Raw genomic sequence first — 21335 nt, 5'->3', positions numbered from 1 at the left:
TTGATTTTACGAAGACAGATTGTTGTGTGTTTTGAAATATTTTCCTTGTTTTTTAATTTATATTATTTTCATAATTATTGTTGCAGAGATCCAATGCAAGAGGAACAACATTAACATTATTATGATTGTAATTATTAGCATAATAATAATAATCATCATCATCATCATCATCATGAGTCAACAATTTTTTTTAATTAGAGCTGCAGGTGAACCTTTGCAGCAACATTTTGTTGTGCTAACTCCGAATCTGTTTTTTTTTCTAGCTCATCAGTATTTCATGATAAAAATAACATAACATGTAATGTAGTAAAATATTAATGTGAATAAATTGTGGGTAAGGTTGCGCGACAGGTGGATTGTTTTCGGAAACGTCATAGCTAGAAATGACAACACACGATAAAAATCCCTATTGCGTAATCTTTTACAGGTAAAAGAAAATATTTCAAACCCCTGACGTGCTACAATAAATCAAACTGATGTAACGCACACGCGTTGTTCTAAACTCTTAAAAGTCAGTTACCCTGTTGGGTTTTAACAGATAGTGATGTGAATATAGAAGAAACTTAATCATGCCGATTGGCAATAAGCAGTTGAGAAAGTGGATGGTTGAGGGTTGTGGTTTGGAGAGGTGGATGACAGGGGCAAAGTATTGGATGCAAGTCTGATGAAGTACGCAAACGCAATCTTAATTTGACATACGGTTCATCACCTCTTAGCTTGTGTTAATGAAAAGTGCTCCTTATTGTTTTTGTCAATTTAGTGAGCAGGTGTGCCTAATCACGTGTCCATGTTACAAAAGGACACAAAATCTTACACACACATCGAAGCTTCTCGTCTACTTTTGTGTTTTCTTTCGTGAGCCATTCTTTTCCTTCGCCACTTTACGCTCTCTCTCTCTTTCTCCCTCCATCCCCGTCCTCCCTCCGCCCTCCATCTTGACACAGTGCACTGAGCCTAATCGTGGATAATTGGGTGGGAGTGGCGGTGGGCCGGTCCTGCCTTTGTGCGCAAAGGGCAAGTGGTCAAGTTAATGGGGCCCTTGTGTCGAGTCGGGGGAGCACTCTGTCTCTGCCGCGTTCGATCACTCCGTCTGCCGCTCAATCACTCGCACTTATTTATTTTTATAACGCCGGCTACTTCGATCTCGTCTCAGCATTGTGGCACTCTCTCTCCCTCGGTCGCGTCTGGAAAGGAGCGCGAGGGAGGAGAACGCGCACGGAGCTCGCTCAAATCTCAAAAGACAGATCAAGAGGCCTCACTGTAGCCCCTCCCTCTCTGACAAGTCGCCCTCCTCCTTCCTCCTCCTCCTGACCACTGATAAACAGAAGAGTGAGGCTGCAGGATTAGCTGCACTCCCTCCCCTCTTTATCCCTCTCTCTTTTATTCCCGAGGAGGGGAAGACGGTTGACTGGGCTTGATACGTGTCAGTGTGTGTGTGTGCACGTGTGAGTGTGTTAGCTTGTCTGGCACCAGTTTTGCCAGCAGGAGGCTATTGTGTTCGAAAGGCAGGCCGCAGCCAATCGGGGGGCCCGGGGAAACTTTATTACATCTGTAAGCATTTAACGCCTTAATTCTTGACAAAAAGAACACACACGAGGTGCGGACACGCCGCTTTTGCCACAAGAACGGCGCTTCGCAGGGACCGACGCTCGCTCTTTTGCGGGAAATGAATGTGTAGACCAAAAGAGGAAAAAAAATAAATAAATAAAATACTCTGAGATTGTGCTGATAGTTGTTTTTATTAAGTGGCAAGCGGATATTGTGCCGATGGGCAACAGTGAACCCGAGGTAAGTGACACGCAACTCTCGTTTCACAAGAAAAGCGGATATTGAAAACAGAGTGAAAGCTTTCCAGTCAGAGGCAAGATTTGGGATTTCAAAACCATTTTCAAAAGATAGGACATCACAGAAATGGTGACTAATGTTCTGTCGTCACATCAATCAATGGTGGCTGTCGGGCCACGCCAACTTCATATTCAAATTTCCAATATAAACGTGATGAAATGAAGACGCCCTTGCTTGTTTAATATCTAATGTTCGATATTTCAAATCACTTTGAGCTTTTTTTTTACCTCCGTTGCGCACTTTCGGTCGACCCCACGGACACAATAGCCGGGTTGACGTGGAGACTTTTTTTTGTCACGCTGACTGAAATGATTCTCTGGTCAGCTGTTTACAGGCGACGTGATATTTTACGAGCCTCGCAGCCTCGTGACACGTGGAGATCGACAAAAACCAAAAAAAAAATCACGTGATTTATCAAGATGGGGTCCGCTCATCTATTTAGCACAGTATTTGCGATTGTTATAACACTTTTATTAACGCAGCACCATTTGAAAAATGAGTTATCTGTGCTTTAAAAGAAGTTCTCGGGTCGCAGACCAGCTCTGCTATTTATAAGTACGTATACGACAACGTCACTACGCATTTACGTGCATTTGTACATTAGGCACACCTGCACAATGTCATGCCGTCCAATACGAGAACTGCGCTGACTTTTGAATGACGGTGGCGGTGAGCTCTTCGTTTTTGAGAAGTGATGGCGATGAGCTCGACGCGGTACAATATGGGGAGCATCAGGAGAAAAGCGTAGCGCCATCTTATGATCACATTCGTCTTAAAGACAAATATTTTCTGTAACCTTTTCGGGAGATGGTCAAATATTCAAAATGGCTCTCGTCAAGTGACTCGGCATGTGTACCTGATGTTGTGGCCTTTATACGCTCGGGTCCGCTCGGGATCACATTCAACGATGGAACAAGTCATTTAGAAGAGAAAGGAGTCATTCCACGCGATAACTTCAAAAAGGCAAAGACGTTTTTTAACGGCATGTATGTGAATTCATTCAATAACTAAAATGCTAACTCATCCAGAAGCATGTCTGCAACCAAGTCTATGAACAAATAAAGACAAAAAATATGGGTCTTTTTTTTTTTTTTCTTTTTTTTTTTTTTTTTTACATCCATATGAAATGCAATTCAGGTGATTAAAAATGAAAAGTTAAGACAGGTTTCTTTCATTTTAGCCAATTGAATAATGCGATTTGATATGAGAGCAATATTAGCCGCATATTGCAGCCGTTGGGCAGAATCTCTCCAGCTCAGGAAAACAAAAAAAAAAACAAAAAGACAAAATTATTGGGCCGTTAGAATTAGTCAATTTAAAACAAAATAAAATAAAAATACAAAACGAACAAAATTTGGGCATGGCAAGTTTCCAGCCAACTTGCATCTCATTTCCATTCCAAATTGGGTTGTTGTGCCACCTGTGTGAATTTTATTTATTTATTTTTTTTGTAGATGTCTGAGAAAAATATAAAATCTCATTTCTGATGCGAATATTCAAGTACATCAGGACACACGCTCATCAGTTAGGTTCCCTCGTAACGGATACAAAGATGACGTAAGGCACACTGACCGTGGACAGCAGCGGCGCTACAGCGACGAGTGCGTCGATGTTGTTGCGACTTTCGCCTTGCGTCGGCCGGGTCGTAATGTTGTTTGAACTTTGTATGAAAACGTGCAGCGTGTACCGAAACGCAAAATGTTTGGATGGTCTCTTTCGTTTTTTATGAGATTTGTAATACAAAAAAAAAAAAAAGCTGAGTTGATTTGTGTGTGTATTTTGAGGTGACTGGTTTCCTTTTTACGCAAGGTTGGGTTTATTATTTTGCAGAATTTTGCTGCTTGCCATTTGGGACACAATTTTGTTGTATACTCAAATTGAGGGAAATTAAACGTGACATCCCGTTGGGTTTCGAGGCATGACCCTTCCGACTTCTGCACTCGGTACAAGTAACCCATTTCACCTTTCAATTTTCATTTCACCTCATTTGGGTCACATTGAAGCCGGCAGTTTTACGAGTGTGAGCAAATTGTAGTGCCGAGTCTTCGACAGATCGGTTGAGTCCAAAGGGGGGACGCGCGATGATATGCATCCTCACTCGCATATACGAGCGGATCACAGTGTTGATGATAAACTAAGGTTGGCACCACAACGATCGCCACCCGCACCCACGCACCACCACCACCAGCGGCGACGTGTCAAGGCGACTCCATACTTGGTGGCCGGTTCCACTGACTTTCAGGTCCTTTGGTCAAGGTGAGGAGCACAGGGTAGTGGATGTTCTCATCGTACGCTTCTTTGCCTTCTTGCAGCATCTGGACACACACACAACACGGCGTCAGTAGACGCTTTCATCGGTACCGGCTTATTTAGGTTCCCGATTACTCCTTTTCACTTGTTTTGTAACTCAGTTATTTTGCGACCAATATTTTTCAGCTGGCCTTTCATGTGTGGTTACTTTGGCCTGTGCTTGGCAGTGCCATACCTGTTTTTTTTTTTTTTTTTTTGTTTTTGTCCAGGTATCCTGATGAAAATTTTGGTACTTTGCTATTTCTTGTTAACTCCGTACCGGTGTCTGTACTAGATATTTTCTTTAATCACGTATTTCTCAAATATATTCCTTCGCCTGTGTTTTTTTTTTTTTTTTTTTTTACCCCTGGCTGTTCTATTCACATATTTTGATTCACTTAATAAAAAAAAAAAACTTGCAACTTGCAACCATGCCGCTGCAAATTTGCATGAATATAATGTCTGTATAAAGTGTGAAATATTTCTTCATAAAACATTTCCATGTTTTCCCTCCGACCCTTAACCAGTCTGATTCCCAGAGCAACACAACGTTGACGTGACGTCTTTGATAGGCACGCGCGACACAGGAGGATGATCCTCGCAAAAGTTGCAGTCAAAGTACTTCATTTATTTATTTTTGTATTATCATTGTTATGATTTATTAATAACACCAATTTCTCTACTGCACCCTTTTATCGGTAACCGGTGATGTTGGTATCAGTTTTTTCTTTTTGAGGTAGTTGATTAGTTCGGTGCATGAATGTATTTTGGGTAGTGACTTATTGCGATATCTGTTGATTTTTGTCTACGCTTATTTCAGAACTTGCTATTTTTTTGTGGAACCATTTTTTTTTTTCAAGTGCCCTTTTATTTTGGTGTCTGGATATTTTGGCAATTGGTCCTTGTGAGCTCCGTGGTCATCCAGGTACACAGCTAGTCAAACGACCTGCTTATTGAGATGCTCAATTACTTGTAGATTCTGTTCGTTCGGAACTTTGATGACCTCAACAGTCGGCCACCCCTTTCCATCGCTTTTGCGTTATCTCCCCTTCAGAAATCGGCCAGAGATTGAACCTGTGACCTCTCTCCCTTAAAGAGAGAAGGAAGGAAGAAGAAAAGGGAGAGCCAACGGCCCAAGGGGCTGATGGACTTGGAAAGGCAGCTGCCTGCATAATCTCCTCCAAAAAAAAAAAAATCCTTGGTTGCAGTGTTGAGCAGCGTTGGCGCTGGCGATACAAGACGGAGGAAGGAAAGGAAAACAGGTAAGGGAGGGGGCGAGGCCGGCTGAGAGCTGGCAGAGGTGAAAAGTTTAACAAGCAAAGCTGTTCCTCCTGATCGCAGGCTGCCTAATCAGCTTCATGGGTGGCTGCCTAAATCGCCTCTCAACCCCCCTCCCCACTTCTTGCCTCAGAACAACCCCCAGCACCCCCCACCCCAACCTTTTCTCTCTGTCTGTCTCCTTTTTTTTTGTTTCGTTGCAAGGTGCAAGTCATTTATTTTAGTGCCACTTTGCCTGACGCTTCGGTGGCCCCTCTCGCTCTCTTGCGCGGCCTCAACATTTCGACATCGCCTCTCAGCACACCAGGGAGGAAGTAGACAAGGTGGGACTACAGATGGGAGGGGGAGGGGGGGTTACTTTGGAGGTCTGTGGTTTCGCCCACATGGTACCGTGTTCGGTTCAATTGGGCACAGTGCCAAATTCACCGAGAGAAGGGGACATCTACATGAAAATATTTTTTTTTGTGTTACCTTTCCTTTTAGATATCTGGTTACTTTGACCACTTAATATTTTAATGCCTGTTTCTTTTGGAGCAGGTTTAGTCAGACAGCCACCTATTTTGACGCCCGGTCCATTTTAGTCCTCTAGTAACCACTTATTTTGGTACCTCAATGGTTGAATTGGGTGCCTTAATATACTCATTGTGCGTTTTCCCTTTATTGGTACCAGATTATTTAGGGAGTGAGGTATTCTGGTGTCCAGTTAATTTTAGTACCTATATCTACTTGAGTACAATTTTTTTCAAATATTTTAGTACTTGGTTACTTTGGTACCTGTATTTTTATCACCTTGTCATTTTGGTATCTGGTCATTTTTCTCCCTCATTTTTATTTTTGCTGTACTTATTTTAATTAAAAGAACTTTGTTATTTATTTATTTATTTTTTGCAACGGATTATTTGTGTATTTTTTGGGTACCTGGTTATTTAAATATCCGATTATTTTGGCACTTGGTTATTTCTGCAACATACACCAGCACAGACTTCAGCACACAGTTCACTTTAGTAGTTGGAATATTTTGTTCCTGGTTATTTTTTGTCCCTTTCATTTGTATCTTTTTATTGGTTCCGAGTTATTTAAGCAGCCTAATTTTGTTCAGTTGTCCACGTTGACATGTGTTACATTGTACTCAGTTATTTTGGTACCTGGTTATTTGGGGCATCGGTGGTTAAGTCTGTCAGCACTCAGGACAGTTTCCCAACCGCCAATGAGATGAGGCATCCATTTTATATTTGAAAAATCTCACTGCACACCAAACCAAAATGTCATCAAATGTATGAATACGGAAATCATGGCTAGTCATAAACTGACTGAGGCTTCCGCTAGGGCTTTGCAATGAATCCAAATTCAATCACGTTGATTACACTCAACGATTGCAATGATATAAAACGATTGTATACAGTATATATTAATAAATATAACATTGTTAAAACAGTACAATGTCTAATATTATAATGTTTTTACTGGAATTCAAAAAGTGAGCATGCTATTGAAATTGTTCATTTAAATGTTGCAACAGATCAATGGCAATTTATAAGTGCGTCGCAAGTAACCTCTAATGAACTGTTTCTTTATAAAGGAAACCATATTCCAATTTATACATTTTTTTCAGATAAAAATGAATTAGAGCTGTTTGAATATTTTTACCATTTATACATTTTTGTTTTTTTTTGCACCCCCCAAAAATAATCGTTTAAATAATTGTGATTTTAATTATTACTAAAATAAGTTTTTTCATAATCAAGCAGCACAAGCTTGCGCCATTGAATGGAAGAGCAGTTCATTGTTGCGTCTGGCACTTTACATCGCTGGCATGGATCCATTTGAAATCCATAAATTTTGGATTTTCGGCCCAAAATATTTCCCGCCCAGGCACGCTGGTTAGGACTCAGAGTATTTCAGAGTTGGCAGCTCTCTAACTGTTCTTCATATATACCCAGGAGTGAACAAAACGGATCCAATCGGTTCTGCTCTGTAGAAACAGGATGAGATGGATGCAGCCCGAAATGCAAAAAAGGCGTTTGTGTGAATAAAGAAGCGCGCAGTGATAGAGGAAATGTGGGGAGATGGAGGCTGAAGTTTGGTGGCTGAGGGAGGTAGCGGCGGACAGATACTTCTGCTTATGCATGTGCAAAAGACGGGGGGGATGTACTTGTGCCTGTGTGTGTGAGAGAAATTAAAATTCATGACTCTCTCTTCACAACCATTTGAGTAACAAGATTAAGATGGCGGGTTCGAAAATAGCGGCGGCATTATCAGGCTGCTTGCAGTCCCTCCAGCTGCTTGCCTCTCTATTCCACAACAGTGAGGATAAGAGGATAACGCGCGAGCACTGTCGTTTGCCTGTCGCAGCGCGCGCACACACACACACACAGGCACACGCACACACACTTGCATTTTTGGGGTGTACTTTTTGAACTAAAATTCAAGCTGCAGATGACAACAATTGTGACTTGTGTATTTGGTGCACCAAAAAAAAAAAAAAAAAAAGATTTGGCTGTTTTGAATTTCCCTTGATGGATGAAAATGTGTGCAAAAAAATAACATCCAAAATGACTCCAATGTATTCTGGGGGGGGATTTATGCTGTGGAAATAATGCCCCATGGGGACTTGTTTAAAGTAAATTTTATCGGTAAATATATCATTTTTTTTCCCTGTAGTGCACATTCCTACCAATGAATGTTTTTGCAGCTGCCACGTTGGAATCTGAGATACGAGTGACCAGACTTTTTTTTTCAAGGTTTTTGGTTTGCTTTGACTTGCAAGTGCAAACCGAGCCCATAATCTCTATGGTGGCAAAATGTCACCATTTAAGAGCAGTCTGGAGACAACACACCATGGACACACAGGCTAATAATTAGCATCAATGTGGTGGTGGTGTTATTCTATAAGCAATAAATAGCTGAACACCAATGGAACGGATTGATGGCATTTCCATTCATTTCAACGGGAAACGATGACTCGACCACTACATACCAAACTCGTGTTTTTAATGCATTACCACAACTGCGTGACATCATATGTTTTTGTTGAAAGGCTGTTGGGGGGAAAAAAAAGTAAAGTTGGCAAAAGTGAAGCCAAAGCCAATAACACACAAGCAGCAAATTTTGGGGGCTGCCAGTGTGACTTGTTCAAGCTTTTTAGTGTTACTTCTTCCGCAGAATCAAGCGTTTGGTTTTGTTCTTTGATTGTCTTAAGCCAACATGACACGCAAATCCAGTGTGTGCGTGTGTACGTATTCCTCTGCAGGTTGTGATATTGTCTTGTCTTGTTTCTTGGCCCTCCCACTGCAAGTAAACACATTGAGTCAAGGAAAGCTAATCTGTAGTGCAAATGAGGAGCAGCTGCTCATTGGTGTGTGTGAGTGCGTGTGCGTGTGCGTGTTAGAGAGAGAGAGAGAGTGTGTTTTACCCGTGTATGTTTGGGTGTGATATCATCACATGGTACGTTCGCATGTCATGTCTGGCCAATATCCCGTCTAAGTGATGTCTGGTCTGTGCGAGCTAGTGATATCACTTTTTATTTTTTTTTTTAAGCCGTGTGTCCATGTATGTTTCGATAGTCTGTCTGGGCCATGAGCACATGCGTGCATGCACACACACCTGGTTGAATAATATATGTGTGGACCACACACACATTCTTTCGGTGTGTTTATCAGAAGATAAGCAGAAGAGACTTAATCACCTTCAGATATTAGGGGGACACTTCAAGTTGTCCTCATTTTTGTATGCAGCACCTGACCCCTACGTGTGTGTGTGTGTGAGTGTGTGTGCATTAATGTAAACCTGGTCAATTTGTTTCAAAATATTTTCAAACACAGTTGTAGCTGCACGAGAAGGCCAAAATATTAGAAAGAGCTTGAACCATTTTAATCATTAGCGAGTGTATTCTATCCTTGGTTAGAATTGGTTGAGTTGTATTAGAAGATTGGCTGCGGGTTGTGCTTTTTTTTTTTAATTATTATTTTTTTTTAATAATTAGTGTTAGAGGGCTGATTATCGGGGCCGATATTTGCCATTTTGCCGATTATCGGCATCTGCCTTTTTTTGGGGGACTTTCAAGGCAGATAAATTAAAAGCTGGTTTATTTTGGCCCGCTGCAGCACACTTCTCTCTCTCTGCTGTGCTGGTGGTCCTGCGTCCAGAAGCAGATTTCCCTACCCACACGTTGGTTCCTGGTGCAGCCAATCAGCAGTAAGCAGCCAGTTTGATTCTTCACCTCGAGTCACGCGCACTACACGAAGCATCAGGCAACAGACTGAGCCGAAATGTTGATAATGTCAGTCTACTACAACTCACAACTAAGAAAATTATTTGTTCTAGTAAACTTTAAAGAAACGTTTGTTTTCATTGAACTATAAGAAATGCAGCTGAGCATGGGAGCGACGTGCACTTTTTTTTCTTTTTGTTAGACTTTTAAAACTACGTTGTTGTAAATCACTAAAGTTGTGAAATAAACAAGTCAGGTTTTGGACTTGCTATTTTTCAACAAATGAATATCGGCTTCAAATATCGGTTACCGGCCTCCATGAATACTAAGACTGAACCTGGATATATATATATATATATATATATATATATATATATATATATATATATACACACACATACACATATGCACATGGCTGAGCGCCCGTTTTACAGCAAGTGTTTAATAACGCGAAATGAGCCAAAGAGGTCTCACTGAGTAACTTGAATGTGCAATTGGCGGCCCAATTGTCGAAACAGTTTCCAAATGGGAGCGCTCCTCGCTGTCCACTTGTTGTGTAGCTGCGTGCGAAAATGGAGTGACCAGTGGGACGCCGCTTCTTTTAACTCAGGTGCTTTCTGCGGCTGCCTCCTTCTAAGTGGCAGGTTAAAGCAGCTCGCTTTTGGGCCGCGCCATTCGATGGTTACAAAGGTGGAAAGAAAGACTTATTGACAATGAAGAACAATGGCACAAAGTGTCAACTGGGGTTGCAAATGACGCATCAAAATCAAATACTTTAACACGTTGGTCTCAGTCACTTAGTTGCAGTCTATTCAATTGTATTTAAAGCCCAAGCTCCTTGTTGGAAATTGGTTGGTTAGTTCCTTGAATTTGTTGTTGAGGTAGGACATGGACGTTTGTTGGTTGGTTATAAATTGTTTGACAGTTTGAGTTGTCTTTGAGCTGGGTATTTCTTTAAGTTGGGTTGGTTGACTAAAAGGTTGGGTTTGTTGGTTAACTGTCTGGTTAGTTAGTTGGGTTATATTAGAATATATGTTCTTTGATTAATTGGTTGCTTAAGATTGGTCGTTAACTTCTTGTTTAGGAGTGGTTCCGTTTGGATTGGTTGCTTGATTGTCGGCCGATGTGGTGGTGGGTTTGGTCCACTTGTTGGTTGGTTCATTTGTTAATAATCATCAACCAACTGGTTAAGCTGTGGTTATGGTGATTATTTGTTTGAGTTGTGTTAGTTCGATAGTTGATGGGTTGATGTTGCGGAGGCTGGTTGGGTTGATTTGCTGGTTGAGTTGTGTTGGTTATTTGTTTGGTTTTGGTCACGTCACTGATTGGTTGGTTGGTCGAGTCCTTGGTTAGAATTGGTTGAGTTATATTAGAAGATTGGCAGCGGGTTGTGCTTTTTTTTTTTTAATTATTATTATTATTTTTTAATAATTAAAAGTTTTGAGGCATGTATTTTTGATTCAACCAATTTTTGTGGTCAACAAAATTGAATTGGTCGACTTTGTTTTTAGTGGTTAGTTAAGTTCTGTTGGTCGGGTTTGGCTGATCACTTTGCGGGCATGATTGTCGGTTATTATTATTAGTAGTAGTATTATAATGTGTCAATATTTTTTGATCCGTGATTTATCTTTTTTTTTTTTTTTTTTTACTCTCATACGGATGCCATCTTCCAATCCTGAAGAAAGTGGGTTTACTCAAAAACAACCTTAGTGGCTAGGTGATACACTGGTCATGGAAGAACACAATGGAAGAACACATTAACGGTCAGTATCAATCTAACTTCAACTTTCGGATCACAGAAGACATTTGAGAGTTGACACTCGTGCCATTTTTTTGTCACTGCATGACCACCCAGGTTGAGAAGAGTAGCCTACCATTTGTTCTTGGTAGTAGGCGGTAGCCCATCATTGAAAAAATGAAAAAAAAAAATGCATTTAATTTGACAAGAGATGGATTCATTCGACTGTGTGACATCTGACAAAACGGCCGCCTTACCTTCAGATGCACATCCCACACCTGCGCATCGTACTGCCGGTGCTGAGCCACCAGGAGTCCCGCCTGCTGGGCCAGCTGGCAGAACATGTGCAGGGTGTCACCTCGAAGCGGGGCCAACACTAAGGCCATGCCCTGGTCAGGGAGAACAATGTCAACAATAGCTTGACACACACGCACCAGTGTTGTGCAGCCAGTGGAGGCAGGTGAGGCTGAGTCTCACCTGAAATGATTGAAAGAAAAAAAAATGCAATGGAAAATAGCCCAAAATATTTGATTTGTACAGTGCTTTGAACTATACAGTTAGTTTTTAGTTTTTGTGCTTTTTGAGGTATATTTCCTAAATATGTACATGCGTTCTTATCAACAAGTTGTCAACATTTTTATTAACCTGTACGACCTCAAAACGGCGGAAAAAAGGCAATGTCTGAGGCTTGCAGTTCTCCACCCTCAAGGTAGGGGGAGCAACGAGGCTTATACAATACAATACAACTTTATTTATATAGCGCATTTCACAACAGCGGGAGCTGTCACAAAACTTAGCCACAGTCACAGTAAGGTAGCAGGTCTAGTACAGCCATCCGTCATTCTTTTTTTGTGCTACTTTTTGTGCCAAGAACGGCGATATCGGACGTAACCGATTGTTGGCAATCAAATAGCAAAAAAGTATATATACATTAGGTTCTTACTACGTTTGTAAATTTGACTGTTGTGAAATCAGTGCCTCGGCAAACTTGAACGTCACCGACACACACACACACACACACACACAAACTTATTTCCACAAGCAAATAAATCAAAGCCGCGTGGAAAAGTGAGCGCGCACACGCAGGCTTGTGCGGTTACGTCTCAATAATCTCACAAGGAGTGAGACGTGCGCTCGTGAGGAAGAAAGAGTGTGGTGCGCGCGTGTGTACGTGCGCGCGCACCACTAACGTCCTGCAAGGACTAAGAGGATTAACAACAGGTTCAAAGTTTCTTTGAAATCCTCCAGCTTTGAGTTTTATTTCACGCTGATCGTGTTGTTATTGTTCTAATTAAACGGAGCGCGGAGACAAGCACGTACAAACAGACAAATTAGCACAAAAGCGCAGGAAGCAGCGGGGCGACTCCGTTTGTCGGACAGTTTTTGCCGTTTTGTTTTCTTTGATCCAAACGTGCCGCGCTCCATTTGTGATCCCCTCCAATGAGAAAATCAAAACACACACAAGCGGCCCAGACATGAATCATCTGACCCGGATGGCGCACCTTTGTCACAAACAACAAATTAGTGCCATTACATGAGCAAAGTCAGGCTTTTATTAATTGTTTAATCAGCTTAGCAAATGATTCAATATTTGGCCAGGCTCTTCGTGGCATCAATGTTTTGTCTGATAGCCGTCGCTCAAATCATATTAGCTGCCGAATTATCTGGGCAGGATTAAAGCGGGAGATATGATTATATTAGCGAAGGACGACAACGACGACGCGCACAGATGACGGCACGCGTGCTCGCCTTTGTTAGCACGCAGCAGGGAGCCAGTTCCGACTGCAAACACATTTTCTTTTATTTTCCGATACTTTTAAGTATAATACAACAAACATCTCAATAATAACGAGCATGGACATGTTGTGATACTGTTAGACACAACATGATAACTTCTGTTCCGCTTTTATGAGATTATAATTATTACTATTATGAGTTTCCATGGAAAATAAGACATGACGAGCAGGTACCGAGTTCAAGTGGGAAGCGAGCACACGCTTGCTAAAACATTCCTTTTCCTTATTTCTAATGAGAAATGTTTCAAAAGTCACGGAACATTTCGGGCTCTATTTTTTAGACTGGCGTAAATCCTGCGCAGCTGGTGGTGTATCCCTGCGCAGAGTTTCATTCAAACAAATGTTGATAATTTCACAGACTGACATCTGTACAAGGGAGGGCTGCGCTGCTGAGGGAGTGGTCACAGTTGACTTCAATTATGGCCAATCAAAGCAGCTCCTTTCATTCCCTTCCCCCAAAAATGTAATTCCGAAAAAATAATCCACATTTTTATTAAATGTAAATGCAATCAAATTGTGTGGTTTTTTTTCTGTAACAGTAATGGAATGCATTTAGTTTTTTTGGTATCCTGAATACATAACGGCGGCAAATGTACAGAATTTCCTTTCCGCCCCGAGCTTGTGCACACGTCGCGTCACTCGAGAATGTCGCAATTACAATCAGGTCGCCAAAGAGCATCTGAGAAAATGTCTCATGGTTTCATGAAAATCAAATACATTTTGCCTACAATTCCAAAAGAAGACAAAGAGCTTTTACTGAAAAATGATTATGAATTATTTTCTCATAATTGAAGCCTTAATGTCACTTGAATGCTTGAAATGATACGCCACAAAGCTTTTCATGTGATCTCTCTTCCAGTCAGTCTTTAACTTTCAAGTGTAATTCACATGTCAATTTCTGGTTGTCGCACGCCGTCAAGTGCGCGTGTGCGCGCTCTTTCTTCCTTCCTTTTCTTTCCATCAGTGGCGTTTTCATCTCATTTTCACAAACTCTCTCCACCAGCCTGGCCTCTGTACTTAAAACGCGACCTGCTTCCTTCAGATGAAGACAAATCTCAACCCTCTATCTTCCAGCCTTTTGCTTTTATTCCCATCAGAACACACACACACACACACGGACGCGCGCACACAGTCCCCCATCTGCTTTGGCTGTCGCAGCATGGGGTCTTATCGCAGGGCCAAAAGGGAGAAGTTGCTCGGGATTTATTATGAAGGGGAGGCCAGGAGGCAGAGCCACGGAGATCAGAGCGCTGCATAAGCATGAAAGCATAACATGATATTAATCCTGTCACACTATTAATGTGTGCTCAGGCCTAATTATGATTGAGGGGAATGGGGAGCTGATTTAGAGGAATGGGGGATAAGCACAGATATATACAGTAGACACACACACACACACACACACACGTACACTTACGTTAGGTTGCAGTAATCTCCTTATAGCATCAACCAGGCTGCTTCGGTATTGGTCGAGAAACAAACTGAGAGAGAGAGAGAGAGAGAGAGAGAGAGAGACAGGGAGGTTAGCATACCTTGTCGTGATGGCAGCTGCAGATAAGGCAGCGGCATGTTTGTTTTTATTTTGTTGACAAATCGAATCGGACTACGACACAGGGAAGGCAAAAAAACAATTTGCATGAGTTTACGGACGGGGTGCTGAGTGTGTATTGGACTCGGTCTGTTATCGAGACGCCGAGAGGAATGAAGAAGAGACCAAAAACGTGCATGGACATACACAAAATGTGTGCGTAGAGATGAAACATGGTTTGGCTTCAAACACACTTTGAAAAGAAAGAAATATACAAGTTGCCCTTTATAGGACAAGGAACTCGATTTGGTATTTGCAAGTCAAAACTGATGTCGGACAATAAGCAGCCAAAAATATTTTTTTTCTTTTTCAAAATTGATTTAAATTCTTAAAATACAACGAAAAAAAGTTTGAGATGGGTTACTCATCATTATTCCGCCAAGCGGTTGTATGAAATTACCTCATCTGGATCCCGATACATTTTTTCAGGTAATGTATCGTCTACTTAAAAAATAATAATAATGAAGTGCAAAGACTTGACGAAATAAAATTGAGTAAATTCAAAACACCATTTTTGCCAGTGTTTATCATTTAGGAAAAAGTTACTTCAGTCATGTAATGTCCTCAATGAGTACACCATAGAGATAAACAAATAAATAAATAAATAATGTTCATTCTTCGGTGCTGTTTTCGTACAAGCATTGTGGGAATTGATCATATCTGCTAATTACTGGCGGAAAATTGAAGAACTATACTCAACTATCAGAATGCAAAATCTCAAGCACAACGGACTTTTCTTTCCCAAAGTCAGTACTAAAAGTTACAATTGGAACACACTGATTGAAGTATTCATGTAAAAAAATAAAAATAATAATAATTGAAATACACTGGTGTGCATAACGATGCAAAACTGGACATAATTGAAGTGGCATCATCACGCTGCTGCCAAAAAAAAAAAAAAAGTGCATGTGCTTATAACAGATGAGATATGATTCATTTGACTAAAATGCAACAATACAGATTTGGCATAATCCTGCACATCCAACTGAAGCATGCCGCTGCAATCTGGACCTGCAAAAACAAACCAAAAAAAAAATCCAATTCCTTTTGTCAAAATGTTAATCTAATTTGCATCACGCATGAGGAAGGCCGACGACATGCAGCCGGGTCGAACAAAATGCTGCTCACCCGCAGCTCTGATGTGAAACCAGGATGTGCGCACATTGGAGTTAAGTGGAGTTTATTATTCTTGTCGGGGTGGACGGAGGTGTGAGCTTTATTTGCCTTGAAAGGTGAGAAGTTTGTGTTTGGTTTAGTTTGCCACGCGTATCAATTCGGAGAGGAAGAGCGGGCGGCGAGGAACAACAAGGAAGCGGGCTGGTTGGGTGGAGGAGCTGGCTCCGGCACACACACAACACAAGTGCAAGGGAAGGACAGCGTGTCACTGTGAGGCCAACGGACAAAAATGAGTCATTATTATGTGTGTTAAAAAAAAAAGGGGGGGGGGGCAAAATAAAAATTAAAAAACATCAAGCAAAATCTGATATAATACGGAATGAAAATTCTCTTTATGAAGAATGAATGTATGTTTGTAACATCATTTCAACAAGTGGGCAGTATGCACAACAATGAGGTGTCATTGCTCCCCGTGTTACAGTCACGGACTCTCAAATTGAGTGGCCTTGACCTTTTAGAGGACCCTATTGTCTCGCGCTGAACTCCCAAAAACCCGGGACACAAATACAAGGCAGTCACGGTCAAAGTGCACGACTGGGCTGCATGTCTATATTTGTCACGTTCAGGACGGAGGAAACAAATGACATCATTGCTGCAGCTTGAGTTCATCAAAAAAGGGAGGAAGTTTCCATAACGTATGTACTGATAACAACAACATGACGATTCATTTGACCTGATTGCTTTGCAAGAAACAAAAGGAATGTAGGAAATGTCACCTGCACTGTCCAGTATCCAGTATCATTCACTTCACACTCACACTGGTTGAACTTTTGGCTAAAAAAGAAAAAAGAAAAAGAAAAAAAAGTCCAGAAAATATGCTAATATGGTAAATGAATGAATGAACAAATAAATGAATTAAAAAAAAAAAAAAAAATATATATATATATATATATATATATATTAGTGCTGTCAAGCGATTAAATGTTTTAACAATTTAATCGCAAAGATCAGTAATTAATTGCGATTAATCACATTTTTTCTACTACTATTTTTCGTGAGGCTTTTAACTGAAATTTACTTGAATAATATATTGTAATGAATGTAAAATCACCAAATATGAAGTGTGTGATCCATCAATACGATCTAAACTGACTCATCTTGACAGGACTTTTTTTTTTTTAAACAATTCTCAAAACTTTTAGTAGTAAGCGCCACACTCCAGCATTATTGGTAACTTAAGCAAGGTGATTTGTTCTGAGATCATGTGCAAAAGATGAACAGCTAATTTGGAATTTGGCTTTCCAACTTATACAAATTAATTTTTAATTATTTTTTTTAGTTTGACAAAAATAAAACTGAGTTAACTGAGTTAAAATATTTAATCGCGTTAATTTTTTTAAAAATAAATCTGGAGTTAACACTTTAATTTTGACAGCCCTGATATATATATATGTACATAATATAAAATTATTATTAGTAGTAGTAATTTAAAAATGAATGATATTCCTTCAAGTGTTGACAGTGATGTTAACAATCATTTTGGTGACCCCTGCACTTGACCGAGCTTTCAGACACGAGGCAGCAAGCACATTCCGCACCAGAGTGAGTCTTGGTAGCCTGCACACATTCAAGACGCTGATGCAGAAATTTTGACGTGGCGTCGCAACGCTATTGTCTTGCAGCGATGCAAACGCCGCCTTCGCAGGCTTTTATCTCGACGTCTACACATGGTCGGATTTTTGGGAGACTCCAGCTGGCCAAGATTTCTGTGCCACCCCCATTCTCACAGGAGGAATGCCTCAGTCTCACACATGCACGCATTCAATCGGGCAAGCAACACAATCTGTGCGACAAGTGAGACCTTAAGTCTGTAGCTTGCTTGCTTTTTTTCTTTTCATTTTTTCTAAATTACATCCTATGCATTTTACAATATTTTATGTTTACAGCTGGTTTGTCTGCATGGGAACTAATGCTCGTTTTAGGATGCATGTTTCTTTAAATATATGAATATTTTATATTTGTATATATGAACTTTGTTGGTGGCCCGCTTTAAATAACGTTTTTTTTTTTTGGTAAGATTGGTCAGAAGTAACCTTTGCAAAATCTTGCAACCAGGCACCTTTCCCAAACATTTTTAGAATTGCAACAACCTTTCCTCCAAGTATCTCTCGGTCATCTTGTACGGTTAGGGTAGGAAAGCAAAGTTTGAAGGCAAAAACGAGATTTCGAAGCGGGCCCAGGATTCCACTAACCTGTTTTCCAGGTTTGGTCATGTGACGTTCGTGTAAGCAGTTGTGATGTTCACTTCAGTGGACAGCAAAATGCGATATTGCCCAACATGATGACCCACGGAGAGGGATGACACGTTTCATTCTTATTCCACCAACACAATATTAATCAGCATAGTGTTGGCATTGAATTTAGTTCCTCTTAGAAATTAATATTAAATAAACAACTTAAAAAAAAAAAAGAAGTACGCAATCCGAATTGGTCGAGCCATCAACACGTTTCCACTTTTAACAATATTGGCAAAAACAATAGTCGGACTGGAGAGCTCTTCTTTTGTCCAAATCAAAGATGGCGGGAAACAAGCGATGACATTAGAAGGCAATGTAGTCCTACTTCACACGGCGTTGCCCTTACGCTACTATGCATGCACGCTCTGGATGCTCACAGTTGGAGATATAATTAATCCGAGTGGATGGCGCGTTGTTGACCTTTTCCCAGGTGATCATCACAATGACTCGCCCATTAATCGGTCAGCCGTCACTCTTCAACCGCCGCCACTGCAATTATCAGACAATCGCTCAAGGATGGAGCTGGCAGGAAGCGCCTCACGCCCGCGCACACACGCATGTGGAAAGCATGACGCTCGTCCTCAATGCGGTAACTTTACGTGTAATTGATTCCTTTCTCGCCTGATTGCGTGTCAATGTAAAATCTTGCCAATGGAGCCGTTCGTTCTCTTGGGCTTTGTCGGGTTTCCGGAGATGACTATTACCTGGAAGAACTGTGACATTACAATAATAGCGTTGGCTAATGCTGCACTTAATGCATGCAGAAAGTGTTCTGGTGGACGGGCAGAGGCGGGGCCTAAAGACCATCACAAGCACTGGCCAATCTTTACAACCAAAATTGTGATATGGGTTCCATGAAATTGTGTTCAACCATTCCCAGTGTTGCCACAGTTTCTTTGAAAAAGTTCTAGTTGTAGTAATGCTAGTAAAGTAACGTCTATTATTATTGTTATAGCAAAACATTCATAATGTACATTGTTTCGAATTCGAATGATTAAATACGTTTATACAGGCACGCAGACCTTTGTGGGTCTCTCTCTTTAAGCTTGAATGTTTTTGGTTTTTGTTATTTAATTTGACTTCATTTTTGAAGCGAGATAAGACTTTTTTAACAGCACAGCGTGTGCAACATACTTTCATATTTTCTTTAGTTGAGACAAACTCACAAAAGGGACTGGATTTCCATCCTGAAAAAGCAAATCCGTCCCTTTACTCCATTGTTCATTTCCATGTGCTCAAAGACTCAGACTCAGCAGAGCTGGCCGATGGATCGTCAATTACTGTATATTTATAACAGGACCGATTCGTTAGCCGGTCAGACTTTAAAAATGGCTCTCAATTGAGTCATCATTCGTCTGTCTTGTGATTGGTCGGCCATGTCGTCTCGCATCATGTATGTGTCGCATACAATATCGCGTCCTACCACATTGTTTCGCCCGTATCATATCCATCTTGTATCAAATAACATTGTATTGTAACGATTGGTATTGCTTTTTTGCTTTTTTTTTTTTTTAAAGATGATTCCGCAACACGCCAGTTAATATTACAATGCAAGATTGGGTGCCGCATTGGCCACCAGATCTACATTTCAAAGATGGACAAGATAATGTCTGATGTTCACATTATCGCCCATTGCTCCATTTCAGTCTCTTCTTCTTCTCCTCATCTTCGCATCCGCCCCTCAAACTCTTTCTTCATCTTGCTGTGCCCGTTCCCTTGTCCAGACGCAATTATTTGCAATTTGCCCGAGTCATCCATTTGCCGGGACGCTGAGCATGAAAATGAAGCAATTTAGTGTAAAATGGAGACAGACGACCATCGGAGCGCACATATGCACGCGCGCATGTAAATGGGCGAGGTGGACTCGTCCCGGCGCTGGTGTTTTTTGTGGGTCCAAGAATGAACTGGATAAAAGAGAGTGTGCGTGCATGCGGAGGGTGCGTGTGTACCAACCAGTCTGCACACATGACCACGTCGAAATGGGCTTCTAATTCTGAAATGTCCCGCTCACAGTCCCACCTCAGCACCCTGCAACAAAACGTTGACAAAGTGTTGACAAGATGTTCCAATTTGTCACCCGGACTGACAAATGCTCTTTTCCATCTTTTCAAGGTCAATTTCTTATCACGCACAGAAGTTTGAAACTAAATGACATTTCACCAGCTGTGGACTTTTACGTGAAAGGTTCAAGTTTTCGCCTCACTTCATAGTTCGCATTTATAATTGTAATATTAGTCAAGTATATTGTGATTTAAACGCAAATACCCTTAAATTAATCTTGTTTGTTTTATTTCAAATCCAAAAGTGAGAATTAAGTCCATGTGCCAACCTTTATGGCAGTGCTTCTCAATTATTTTCTGTCTTGTTAAATTAAGCTGCTGTTGTTTGTCACAGTTACATTTTATACATGCAGTAGATGCAAAGAAGGACAGTATTTTTTTTTTCCCACAGCTTTTGAGTCTGCAAAGTGGTTTGTGGGCTCTGACGATGGTCGGTGTCGAGCCATTTTCTCTTTGCTCTCTACTCGCTCACGCTGTCAAATTGGTGGGATTATTAATTAGGCATTATTAACACTCGGTAAACAAAACATTAGGCCCTGCTCGAAACACAATCTCATATCACAGCGGGGCGTCCCACACACACACCACAACCCCCTCGAGGCCCCCTCCCCTTCCTCCTGTCATCCAATCGCTTTGCGCTCCGCCAGAAAACAATCAAAGTAATGTCTTAATTATACGTTGACTTTTTCTCTCCATCTTCCGCTTGTGTAAATATGCAAAGGAAGGAGGCGAACGAGAGGAGATTTGCGGCTTTCGGAGCGCGAGCCGCAACAATTAAAACGCATTTGGGTCCTCTCATATTGTGCGAGCCGCTGCTTTCTGGAGGAGAGCTTCCCGTCGAGAAGAATGATTGCGCTGGACGACTCAAACGCAGCCATACGCGACTCTGATAGCGCCAAGTACTTCAAGTTCCTTCGTTTGTAACGTTGATGGTTTGAACATCGGGACGAGGTTTGAGGACTTGGACTGTTGCTTCAGTGTGGAAATTTGGACCAATGGGAGTTCACCTGCTTACAATGTCACAATGTGTCCTCACGTGAAGGCCTGTACGGCTCGGGGGCCCCTCCATGAGGTTCTCATGCTGCCTCAACAGACTCTAAGAGTGCGTTTGTTTGCTG

At 41.2% G+C, this 21335-nt stretch overlaps 1 protein-coding gene across 3 annotated transcripts in view; it reads right to left on the bottom strand.

The window, feature by feature from the left end:
- Window positions 1–1720: 1720 nt before the first annotated feature.
- camkmt (calmodulin-lysine N-methyltransferase) overlaps window positions 1721–21335 on the bottom strand; it is an 82333-nt gene continuing 62718 nt past the window's right edge. For all 3 annotated transcript variants that reach the window (XM_088305551.1, XM_088305550.1, XM_088305552.1), the window contains 4 exons: window positions 20111–20185; window positions 14574–14637; window positions 11618–11749; window positions 1721–4160 (listed from right to left, as the gene is read on the bottom strand). In XM_088305551.1, the coding sequence (XP_088161677.1) occupies window positions 4044–4160; window positions 11618–11749; window positions 14574–14637; window positions 20111–20185 (388 nt within the window). In that variant the 3' untranslated portion in view covers window positions 1721–4043. The remainder of the gene's footprint in view (window positions 4161–11617; window positions 11750–14573; window positions 14638–20110; window positions 20186–21335) is intronic.

Source organism: Idiotropiscis lumnitzeri, chromosome 9 (assembly GCF_059441095.1).
Source record: "Idiotropiscis lumnitzeri isolate Australia: NSW breed Sydney's pygmy pipehorse chromosome 9, RoL_Ilum_1.0, whole genome shotgun sequence".
Classification (NCBI taxonomy): domain Eukaryota; kingdom Metazoa; phylum Chordata; class Actinopteri; order Syngnathiformes; family Syngnathidae; genus Idiotropiscis; species Idiotropiscis lumnitzeri.
This window is presented reverse-complemented; position numbering and strand designations above follow the sequence as displayed.